The following is a 12,711-nucleotide window of genomic DNA, read 5'->3' as shown; positions in this document are numbered from 1 at the left end:
CACTAGATGAGTCGATCTAGCCATGTTCGCCTGTGCGTCCGGGTGTCCGTCAGCCGTCCGTCTGTCCGTCCGTCCGTCCGTTTGTCCGTCTGTCTGTCCGTTTCTACGAAAACTAGTCTCTTAGTTTCACAGTCCAAAGTATTTTTTCCAAAAGTATTTTTTTTTTGTTTGCAGGTAGTATATAAGTCCTCTAACTGCTTATACAGCTACACAACTTATTAAAATGGGGCATGACAAAATCAGCGAAGCAGACTTGCAGCTGTGTGTCATGCCACACTTTTGTAGCCCCGCACAAGCAACGGGTCGGCATCGCCCTGTGTTAATGTTACCTTGCAGGGCAAGCAGAGAGAAAAATTCAAATTGAAAAAATGGGCAAGTCTAGGAAAACACAAGCATTCTAAGGAAATGTTATTACCATTCCTACTGGATCATACTAATTGAATGACATCACCGATTTCATTTACAAAAAAATAAAAGACTATAAATTTGAAAAAAAAAACATTTAAAATCCAATGTAATAATAATACATTTCAAATTGAAATAACTAACTTACGAGAGCCAGCTTATTTTAATAAGGAACGGTCAGTTGGAAAACTGTTTGGCTTACATCAAAAAGTACTAGAACCGCATCCTACAAAAACCTATCGATCAGATCAGACTGTGAACATATTAAATATTAATACAATTTGTTTGGAATGTAATATAATCAGCGGTTCATATGTTGATAATACACCGAATCATAAATTACATGATTTTGGCATTAAAGTTACACCTGGGTATAAAATGACAGTGACAACACATAATCTAATTCATTTACCAATCAACTGTGATGAAATAAGCACACTATCTATACGTATTGTTGACCAAAACGGTGATTTGGTGAATTTACGGTGAAAACGTTTCGATGCATATTCGGCTGATAGAATGATTATTTATAATAAAAGACGTAGCCAAAGTCCTCAGCCAAGCATTACTAATTGTAAAGCTATAGAAAGGGGACCATCAGTAAAAAGAAGCTCCCTCACTTTGAAAAAACAATTATTTTTAAAGTCGTTAGTATTGAAGCTTTGAGTAATATAAAAAGTGGAAAGGAAAACAATGAACGAAATTTTAAATGTTCTAGAAAAGGTTTATTCTGAAGAGAGTATTTCGAAGAAAGAGTTTCATACTGATTCATCGTATAATCAAACATTTAAGCCAAACGATGAAATTCGAATTACCATCCAAAATCAAGACTTGTACTTGCTTCCCTACGAAAGTTACCTTAATTTTCAAGGAATTATTAGAAAAGATTCACCGAATGGATCTACAACTGATAATGTAACCACTTTTTTAAAAAATAATTTTTTGGCCTACTTTTTGGATGAAATTAAGTACGAAATATATAAATGTGTGATTGATAGAACACGATTTGTTGGCATGACTACCACCCTAAAAAATGTTATATCTCTGAATAATCTTCAAAGTCCTTATCTATTAAATTCTGGATGGAGCAGTTGAGACAAAATTTCTACGGAACCCCACTTCAACTTTTCTGTACCATTAAAAAATTTGTTGAGATTTGCTGAGGATTATAAAAAAGGTTTGTTAAATTGTAAACACGAACTAGTGTTGATGCTAACCAAGAATCTTGGCGTTGTGTTTGAACAAACCAGAAATGAAAAAACTTTTGAACTGGAAATGACGAATATAATGTGGAAAATACCCCATGTAACTTCGAGTGATCTTGCATATTATTAAAAGTGGTGCAAATCTACCAATCGCATTCCGGAGTTGGGATTCATATGTAAAACCGATATTGGGGCATGGCAGCCAACACAGCTGGAATGTAACATTGTCAGCTAACCGCGATGATTTTCAACGTTTTTTTTTGATTATAATAATAAATTTATTAAAAAGGAAATTGGAATTGTATTCAAAAAAAATCCTAGCTTGAATAATAGTTTTTTAATAGAACCACCATTTGATTTTACTTTGCTAAATACAAAATCTAGAAAAACTGCAATTTGGTTATCTAATAAACATCACAACATTTTTGGAACGATGGAGAAAATAGTTTTCCACAAGCTCGAAGATTTTTGAGGAAAATTGTTTATTTTGGAATCAGCTTGTCAGCTTGTCAGCTTGTCAATATCGAGGAAGTGGGCTGTCCCTCATTAAAAAGGTTTAAAGGAAACTACAGGTATACTTGTGCGTTGTATTTTTTTGGGAACGTGTCAGAGATACATAGGTAGTCAGTGAGCATGCCCCTCTCACTTGTGCGCGGCGTAAGGTCATAGGCGCGTGTCCTTTTTATTATGGCCCAGTGATCTTCTCAATGAGTTTGCCCCTCGGACTTGTGCGTGTGTCCCTTTTATTGCGATCAGGTAATAGACAAGGGCCCATGTTCAGGTCTCTGACTCTGGCTGTTATCTTTATGACCCTTTGTGGAAAGGAGAGAATCTTTGACAATTTACCAGTAAAACGTTCTGAGACGGAAACGAAAATATGGGTTCCAAAATATTTCCCACACTTGTGGGATTTATTTTATTGGGGTTCTGATTTGATTTTTAAACTTGTCTTGCATTCAATCATGGGAAGGGGGCCATTAATATGCTAATTGTGCCAGAATCCGCGGTTCCTATCTACTCGTCAGCTACAGAGACGGTGCAACGAATTAGAATCATCTCTTATCAAATTCAACAACCATCACCCTTGCCCTACCACGCCACCTGGTAATCTAATGGGACTTATTAGGACAGGCCCATGATGATCTCGATAATACGCCTGGGGCAGAGACAGGTGTCGCAGAAGAAGTTATTCGATTTTAAACCTTAGATGAAGAATATAATATGGCCTTGCTTCGAGAAAACCATTTTTTAATGAGCCTAAATCCGTCTCTACAGTATTTCAGTATTTCCAAATTCGATTTATCTAGATTAACCTTGGTTTCACGATTTATTTATGCAATTAGTGCAAATTAAATCATACTCAGCCCGCCGGAAGCTGCATATTCTGCAAGGCTCACTGCGCGGTGAAGCAAGAAACATTTTGACAGATACGGCCTTATCTGAAGGTGGATACGACGACACATGGCAACGACTAAAAGCAGGTACCAAAACGGCCAAATGTGAGTCTTTGCAGAAATATGAGGAATCGTCGATTACGTGCCCATAAACGGGTCTGCTCAACAGCTTCGAGCACTTCGTGACACAGTGCGAAAGATTTTAAGGATTTTTAAAAAATTTTTATTATTGGAAGAAAACTAGACTAACAGACTCTAGCCTCACTAGAAAATTCAGCGGATGCACCAACAGAAATTCCAACATTAGGGAGTATACTGTCGTTTTCGCTATCGGCGCTCTTGCATGCTGGAAACGATAAGTACACAAACTACAACAACGCTACGCCATCAGCCAATTCGCAACAAAGAGAGCTGCAAATTTGTCACCTAGAATAACATTACTTTAGGGCGTGTAGCTGTTTTCAAGAAATGGACCCCAAAACGCGGAGCCACGCTATTATTCAAGTAGGAACATTCAAAAATTGTTTGTCTACAGCTCATAAGGTTGAAAGCTGTGGGTCACTGTCGACTTGTCAAGACTGCCATCAACGGTGTCATTCAATGTTCCACAAAGGACTGACTAGCAGTCCAGTGGCCGGCGCACTAACCATCGCAGCCTACGACAACCCCAGAGGACAGGTTCTGCTCGCGACCGCTAAGGTGTCATTAGAAGGACCTACCGGTCTAGTTAAACATGTCACGCTGAAATAGATTCCGGGTCACAGGTGAATCTTATCTCAAGGAGGAGGGCAGATTTGCTATCTCTTAAAGAAATGTCGTTACCGATTGAAATATCTGGAATCGGAAGAAAAATAACAACAACGACCAAGTCAATAATATTACTATCGTCATGTACCTCCGATTTTTAAACCACAGTCGAGGTATTTATAATTCCACAGTAATTTCAGAACAACCATCATTAACGATTGCACACGATCTTAACAATCTTCTGTCTGCCTTTATCAGACCCTGACATTCGACAACCTGGACCCATTGACCTCACCTTAGTGGTTGACCTGCATGCCAAGTTAATAACTAGTAAATTTCTAAGAGTAGGCCTAATAAAACTCTGCCGTAGGCACAGGGCTTGGCTATGTAAACATCGGATTTCTCAATAAATAACAAGGGTTCTATCTGATACACAATTTACTTGTATGCTGGAGGAAGACGAAGACGACCTTGCAAGAAATAAACCTGCTTGAAGGGTAACGAATAATACATTGACGACGAATAATAACCAATTTAAAAAGGAAGAAGATCAGGTCCCCCATAATGAAGAAAGGATTCTTGTGACTGCATTGATGGTTCATTATAAAACTGAGCCTGACCAATCAATGAAAAACGAGTTGACTTTTTAATCTGTAAATGCCATAATGTCGAAAACTATAAAGGCTAGAAAGATTCAGATTATGATGTCTTATTTTCGTAAGCGGTACACGAACAAGATGCCCACGGGACAACAAAACTGTGGATCCTACAACTTAAGGTTTAAATTAAGTTTATTAAAATGCATTTTTATTATCAGTATCAATCGATTGTTCTTAAAGAACTATTGCAACTCCCAAAAATCACACCAAGTTTCGTTAAATCGTAAGCTTTTATATTGATATCACGGAAAACATAAAATATGGAATGGAGAGGTAGTGCTGTACAATCTTTCTTTGCTCCTTTCATATCTCTAGAAAAAATACGAAGAAGTGTTATGCAACTTAAAAATTTAATGAATCTATTTCTGGTACTAGTAGTTTCCTCAATATATTTCTGAATAGATTTCAAACTTAAACATTTCAATAGATTAAAATTTCAATTAGATTATTTATAGAGTCAACCTTACATGTTCGAATTAGCTTCATTGCTTGAACTCTCTCCATGGGTGAAGTCAGGATTTCGTTGACGGGAATAACAGATCGCCTTGACCAAGCTGCGTGATGCTCTCTGGACATCAGCTACATGTGTCTCAATTCGGAGATTCCTGGTATCCCAATGCCGAACGTCTCGACGTAGAGATCTTACTTTTTGTAGGCTCACACGGCGCTGCTTTCGACGACTCGTCTTGTTGTGGCTCCCTTGTAGCTTACATAGTTGTTTGACTGTTCACTTTGATATCTGATCTTTATGGTTTGACTCCTCGTGATTGACTGATCCTCTTGCCTGTGTGCCGCTCCGCTGTCGAGATGTGGCACTTCCCCTCCTGGTCCAAAGATCACGGCAGCGTCTCCAACCTCTCTCATTCTCCATTATTGGTTCCAAACTCTTACGTTATTAATCCTTGATCTTCAAACTCTCTTGTTCTCCATCACTGATCTCAAAATTCTCACGTTCTTTATCCCTAGTCTTCAAACTCTCTTCTTCTCCAACCGCTCTTCGCCGCGCCTTTACTATGCAAATTCGAAGAGTACCTGGTAAGCGGCCGGCCATCTGCTGTTTTTGTTGCTGTGATTTTTGTGGAGTTACTCAACTCCTCTCAAGGTGCTTCCCAAAAATTTTTTTTCGGCATTTCTTCTTATGCTCTTAAACTAATCGACGTATATGCCTGTTGCTGATTATGGCTCAATATCACATATTTTTAGGTAAACTTTTTGTTGTGAAACCACCGCTATTGTATACATTGCTGCTAATTGCCCATTATTAAGCAAAAAAATATTTAAAAAATAAATATCTTTAATTTATTTACTATTAATTTCTGTATTTATTTTAAATATTCTTGTTCAAGCTTTTGCTCCTATTGGTTTCTTAAATGACAGAATAAAGTTGTGTTCGTTTTTAAAATTAATATATATAAATTATATAATTTATATAGGAGTGTTCACTCTCCTATAACTCTTTTGCACCCGTAAAAATACACAACCCACTTATTGACACGTAAGGGATCACTCGGTGGTCGACTCATTTTCTACTCCGAAAGGGCCACTGGCCCCCTCAAAAACTACAAAGTTATGAGCCATTGTGTACATACAATACATATACTCAATGAGTAAAACACCAGGTAGGCATTAGGCTTGTGTACATACAATAATACTCAATAAGTAAAAAAAATGTTCTTGCGTACGGAACGGGATTTTTCTTAAGACAAGAGAAACTAACAAGTTTCAAGAGGAAGCAGCCTGTTGATATTTACAGTAGATGTGCCAATTTGACGTTTTGAATTGAAGCTTTGTAAATAATTATTAAACATTTGATTCCAAATTCCGAGTGTATAATGGACAAAGATAAGCGATACTACTGGAATATGCGGTCCATATACAACGAGAAAGTGCCGCGCTTGCCGCCAATAAATATGGTGGAACCCCTGACTGCACGCAACTTGTTCCAACTATACATCAACACCTTTATTGCAGCCAACCTGGCCGAGTCGTGCGTGTTTCCACTGGACGTGGCCAAGACCCGAATGCAGGTGGATGGCGAGCAGGCGATAAAGACAGGTGCCAAAATACCCACTCTCAGGGCAACTCTTAGTAACATGATCAAGGTGGAGGGATTTAAATCCCTCTACGCTGGCTTCTCGGCAATGGTTACCCGCAACCTGATCTTCAACTCGTTGCGTGTCGTTCTGTACGACGTCTTCCGACGCCCGTTTCTCTGCGTAAAAGAGGGAAACGAAGAAATTATCAATATTCGCTGGTCCCTGTTATGCAGTTTTACAGCAGGCTGTATAGCCCAGGCGCTGGCCAATCCCTTCGACATTGTTAAAGTGCGAATGCAGACGGAAGGTCGTCGCCGGCAATTGGGCTACGAGACGCGTGTATACAACATGGGGCAATCTTTCGTCGACATCTACAGACACGGGGGACTATCCAGCATGTGGAAAGGCGTGGCTCCCAGTTGCATGCGCGCCTGCCTTATGACGGCCGGAGATGTGGGAAGCTACGATGTCAGCAAGCGTACTTTTAAGGGACTTCTTGGTATAGAAGACGGCCTGGAGCTACGCTTTATTTCCTCTATGTGCGCAGGGCTTATGGCTTCCGTTCTGAGCACTCCGGCGGACGTGGTCAAGTCGCGTATGATGAACCAGCCGCTGGACAAAAATGGGAAGAACCTTTATTACAAGAACTCCATTGACTGTGTCAGAAAGTTGATTAGGGAAGAGGGCCTCTTGACTTTATACAAAGGCCTAATGCCTACATGGTTTCGCCTTGGCCCTTTCTCAGTCCTATTTTGGCTGTCAGTCGAACAACTGCGCCAGTGGGAAGGCCAGGTTGGTTTTTAAGTGTTGACTATTATTATTTTATTATTTGATTGAAGATTTCTTTTTAAATATAAAGCGGATTTTGTATCCATTTAGTAGGCAGAAACGATATAAATCGTGCCGTCCATAAATGAGTAATTTGGTCTGTTTTTACCCATATGATAAAATAAAATTATGGACTTCCTTATTTATTCACAGATTCAAGCAGAAATTGTTCAGTAGCATAGCATAGCTAGGATGGGATAGAATATTTATTCACCACGTACGTAACCTTTTTGATAGGGCGGCAAGTTTTTAAGTAATTTAAATTTCTCAGTCCTATTTTGGCTGTCAGTCGAACAACTGCGCCAGTGGGAAGGCCAGGTTGGTTTTTAAGTGTTGACTATTATTATTTTATTATTTGATTGAAGATTTCTTTTTAAATATAAAGCGGATTTTGTATCCATTTAGTAGGCAGAAACGATATAAATCGTGCCGTCCATAAATGAGTAATTTGGTCTGTTTTTACCCATATGATAAAATAAAATTATGGACTTCCTTATTTATTCACAGATTCAAGCTGAAATTGTTCAGTAGCATAGCATAGCTAGGACAAAAATAGGATGGGATAGAATATTTATTCACCACGTACGTAACCTTTTTGATAGGGCGGCAAGTTTTTAAGTAATTTAAATTTCTCAATAACTTAAACTGCTGCATATTATTTTACTAGTAGAGTAAAAGCGTGTATTGTGTTTTTCGGAAAGTAAGTAACACATAGTCGGAAACTTTTAACAGGTAGAAGAAAGCCTGTTGAGTATATTTACCTTTTATCGGGATCCTTAGGATGTCTATTCGTAGGAAAGTTAAGATCTTTTATTTATTTGTTTTAGAGAACAACTAATTAAAAAGGACAAACCCGAATTGGCAAAAAAACGCGCGGCTTCTCACATCTCTTACATTGCTTATCAGCTTCAATTTTAAACCCGTTATGAACGAGTAACAGTTGGTTGGTTGTCGTTACTGAAAAGTTGGTATAATCTAGAAAACTATAAAAGCTATAAAGATTTAGATTAAGATTTCTAATACAATACGAAAATGATGACCACAGGTCAACTAAAACTATGGATTCCACAGTTTAAGGTCTAAAATTGATGTTAACTAATACGCATTTTTATTATCAATACCTATCGATTGACCTAAAAAAAATTTTGCAATTCCCAAAATCCTCACCAAGCTTCATTAAATCGTAAGTTTTAATACTGATATCACAGAAAACAACAAATATGGATAATTTGGGATTTCGCCAAGATGATATGCCACACAATACCCTTACCATATATTGAAAGCATGGGCAGTTGGCGCTGTACAAGCTCTTTTTGCTGCTTTCATATCTCTAGAAAAAATACGATATCTGTTTTTCCTCATAGCAGACTGGAATCCAAAGTAGCAAGTTTTATTAAATATTTTTCTGGTTCAAGTAGTTTCCTTAATAGATTTCTAACTTTAAGATTTCACCGCTTTATTACAATAATTAAAGAGTCAACCTTACATGTCTGATTCTTCCGCAGCATGAGCAAATGCTTCTAATTAGCTCTATCCTTTGCAATTGCTTGTGCCATTCTATTGACGTAAGTTGCTTGTTATACGACGAAGATGCTCAGCTCTTGGGTCTCTTTTATCCAAAACTGATGAAATGTGCTTTGCAATGGATTTTTTTGGTTTTTAGTCCCAATAATTATTGCAGAACTAAAGTGTTATTTTCCTTTGGTAGCACTAGTGCTCCTTCCTTTAAATTCATTAAGGATCTACTACCTTTTAAACGATGCTGAAGACATGGCTAATAGTCATTTAACCGTTGAGTCCAAAATGCGTGTTTTAATTTGATGTAATGACTCTTGGTGACTTTAACTTTAAATTAAATTCAATTAAAATTAACTTAAAATGAAATTAGTCTGCCTGCTGCTCACATAAGAAAAATTTTGACTCAGATGTATTTGTCGAATCAATACCTATCTATTGAACCAAAAAAATTTCCAACGCCTACTCTGACGCCCACAAACGGCAAAAACGCTTAAATCTGTCTGACGCTGACATTACCATATATTGAAATAGCGGATAGGTTGCGCTTTACAATATCGCTTTGCTGCTTATATATCTCCATTTCCCTTTTCCTTCTTTAAGCAGAATAACGGGTATTTGATAGTTGACGTACTCGACTGAAGCGTTTTTCCTTGTTCCATATTCCGTTTATATTACTATATATATTTAACGTTGTCGCACAGCCGCTCTCCCCTCTGTCTGCTTCAACGAGCTTTCAAATCATGGACGTGAGCTTGGACGTCGCGACCCACACCTGTTGCATATGCTTAAGCTAGCTGGTAAGGTCGCTGCTAGGTGGTGTAAAAAAACTAACGCCCACAAATGGCCAAAACGCTTAAATCTGTCTGCCGCCCACATAACATCTACTGAAATAGCCGATAGGTAGCGCCATAAAATATCGTTTTGCTGCTTATATATCTCCATATTCCTTTCGCTCCCTTATGCTGAGTAACGAGTATCTGATAGTCGAGGCACTCGACTATAGCGTTTTTCCTTGTTATTCTATACAAAGCTCACACAACACGTACCTATTCATTGATTTTCAGCCCCAAAATGTAAATTAACCAGTTTAACATACTGGTTAAGACTTCACATCTTCTACGAAACAAAGGCGAAAAGCGGGGCACAGTTTTTTTTTAACTCATTTGTACTTTTTGACTTACATCTATTTACAAATATAGATATAAGGAGGCGTAAACTGAAGAAGTAGTGCGATTAACACAACCGCGTCAGCTTATGTGCCCGGTTCTCTTCTTTCTACCAGATATCCTGAGTTATTGCATAATAAATGCGGCGAGTTTGGCCGTCGAGTCCTACTCTTGTTGGCCTCTTAACATGGTTGGCACTACCGTGCTGGGGCTAGTGGTGAGACCGGTCGCAGTTTCCGGGGCGGTCCTGTGCTCTACGAATTGCACGCACTCGAATAGGGAGTGGCGCGCGTCCTTCTGGATTCCAGTACAACAGGATGGGCATACATTTGTACAGTGTTCGTACTTCGTCAAGTACGACCGGAAGCCTCTATGTCCACTCAGGATCTGGGTCAGGTAGAAGTCACCCTGCCCATGCTTCCTTTCCAGCCAAAAACTCAAGACAAGAATGAGAGCGTGGGTCCAGCGCCCAGAGGTCGCGAAATCCCATCTCTCCTGCCACCGAGAGATGGATCTCTCCCTCGCGGGCCGTCTCGCGGACCTCGCGTCGAGATAGGTCATCCGTGCTCGTGACCGTTTCCTCCACTTCTGCTGCCTCTCTTACTAGCTCTTGTAGTGGAACTTAACCAGCGATGACCAACGCCGCTTCCTCGGAGATTTTCCGGATGGCACGGGATATTCTGGTGGCAGTTAGTCTGTGCGTGCGTGCCATGTTACTCATCTACCCGTTTTCCCATTTTATTAATGTTTAATCATCAAAGGTTTCTCATTGGGTAAAGTACATGAGATTAGAAGATGCGTTTAATAAGCCAAAAACAAAAAATTTTAATTGGAAATATTAACGATGAAAGCGAGACAAATTAACCACCTCGACATAGTCCTCTATTACCAAAAACAATAAGAGCTCTAATTGTCGGGCCTTCTAGTTGTGGTTAAACTTATATTATGATAATTTAATAGAGAGTCCCAAGGAAGAAAAATTCGAAAATGTTTATATATTTTCAAAAAGTTTATATCAACGCAAATATGAGTACTTAAAGAAATTTATCAAACCGATAATGACGGTGTACTAGACCCTAGTGAAACGAAAAGTAATGCCACCCATACGTGAGTATTTCAAAGAATGTGTTTTATACTTATTAATCGTATAATCAAAAATTTAAACCAAATTGTGAAATTCAAATTACTATCCAAGATCAAGACTTGTACGTGCTTTCTCATGAAAGTTACCCAACTTTTCAAGAAATTACTATCAAAGATTCACAAAATAGTTCTACAACTGATAACTAATTGAATGGCTTATTTTTTGGATGATCTCTTCCTAATCGTTTTCCGGAGTTGGGATCCATATGTTAACCCAAAAGTGAAGTTATTCTGAAATTATTATTCTATTATTAGTGATAAAATTCTATAAAAAAAATATGGTAGAAAGCTATACTTGAGTGCCTCGACTATCAGATACCCGTTACTCAGCTTAAGGGAGCAAAAGGGAAATGGACATATATAAGTAGCAAAGCAAAAACTTGTTGCGCCCCTATCGGCTATTTCAGTAGATATTATGTGTACGGCAGACTGATTTAAGCTTTAAATCCGTTTATGGGTGTTAGAGGGGGCGTGTCACATTTTTGTTAGGTCAATCTATAGGTATTGATGAGACAAACACATTTCAGTTAAAATTTTGTTTCTATCATGAAAACTGTAGGCTCTACAGATTTTTGTGGATTGTGGCCGTTTGAGTGGGCTTGGCATCCCTCTGAAACTTGCGCTGCGCAGAAAGCCCAGGAATCTGCATGATAAGTCTGATTATTCTAGCTCTTATATTTTTCGCGATCTTAGAGTCAACTCGGCTAGTGCTCCTGACCAAGAATATAAATACTTTATGGGGTCAGAAACGCTTCCTTCTGCCAGTTACATACTTTCTGACGAATCTAGTATATCCTTTTACTCTACGAGTAACGGGTATAACTATTATTCGAGCTTGCATCTTTTCATGACTTGATCAGTTCTATTGAAATTCCCACGTCAATAGGACCAGTTTTCACTGATTTGTTGTGATGTGGAAGATCAATGACAATTATGGCGGCCTGGTTGTGATTCACGATTATAGTAACTAGATTGAAATCTTGTATACATTTCATAAAAGAGATCATACTGATTCTTAATAAAATCGATATTTTCACACAGATATGAGTCAGGATTCAAGTGTACTTTCAAGTTTGATAATTTATTTGTGATAAGTTCACCATTTAGTGTAAATTCAATTATAGCAAATCGTGGTTTCTTGTGTTAGTCAATAATTTCATTTCCAGATGTGTTGGCTGCCGTCCCGCAATTTGGTGTTAACATATGAATCCTAACTCCGGAAAGCGATTAGTAGATTTTCACCACTTTTAATAATATCATACATATTTATTTTTGCAAAATTGATCGGACTTCATGTGGAAGTTTGTTCAGTTCTAACACATCGCTAAGATTCTTAGTTAGCATCAGCACTAGTTCGTGCTTACAATTTAACAAAACTTTCTATAATCTTCCGAAAATTAAAAAAAAATGTTTAGTAATACATACAGAAAAGTTGAAGCCGGGTCCCGTAGAAATTTCATCTCCACTGCTTGATCCAGGACTTAGATAGATTTTGACTTTGAAGATTATCCAGAGATATAACATATTTTAGGGTGGTAGTCATACAGACAAATCGTGTTCTATCAATCTCACATCCATTTATTTGGTACTTAATTTCATTCAAAGAGGAA

At 38.2% G+C, this 12,711-nt stretch overlaps 1 protein-coding gene across 2 annotated transcripts; it reads left to right on the top strand.

The window, feature by feature from the left end:
* Positions 1 to 6,155: 6,155 nt before the first annotated feature.
* LOC108024612 (mitochondrial uncoupling protein 4C) lies at positions 6,156 to 7,360 on the top strand. 2 transcript variants are annotated; one of them, XM_050884929.1, is made up of 2 exons: positions 6,175 to 6,323; positions 6,382 to 7,360. In XM_050884929.1, the coding sequence occupies exon 2, from the start codon at positions 6,432 to 6,434 to the stop codon at positions 7,248 to 7,250; it is 819 nt and encodes a 272-aa protein (XP_050740886.1). In that variant the 5' UTR covers positions 6,175 to 6,323; positions 6,382 to 6,431; the 3' UTR covers positions 7,251 to 7,360. The 2 variants fall into 2 exon arrangements, with proteins under 2 accessions (XP_016950527.1, XP_050740886.1); XM_017095038.2 differs by having other exon boundaries at positions 6,156 to 7,360.
* The last annotated feature ends 5,351 nt before the right edge of the window (positions 7,361 to 12,711 follow it).

This window comes from Drosophila biarmipes, chromosome 2L, assembly GCF_025231255.1.
Source record: "Drosophila biarmipes strain raj3 chromosome 2L, RU_DBia_V1.1, whole genome shotgun sequence".
NCBI lineage: Eukaryota > Metazoa > Arthropoda > Insecta > Diptera > Drosophilidae > Drosophila > Drosophila biarmipes.
This window is presented reverse-complemented; position numbering and strand designations above follow the sequence as displayed.

Bases quoted from the DNA above. Each gene is read 5' to 3' on its own strand.
- LOC108024612 (XM_017095038.2), top strand. From the start codon at position 6,243: ATGGACAAAGATAAGCGATACTACTGGAATATGCGGTCCATATACAAC.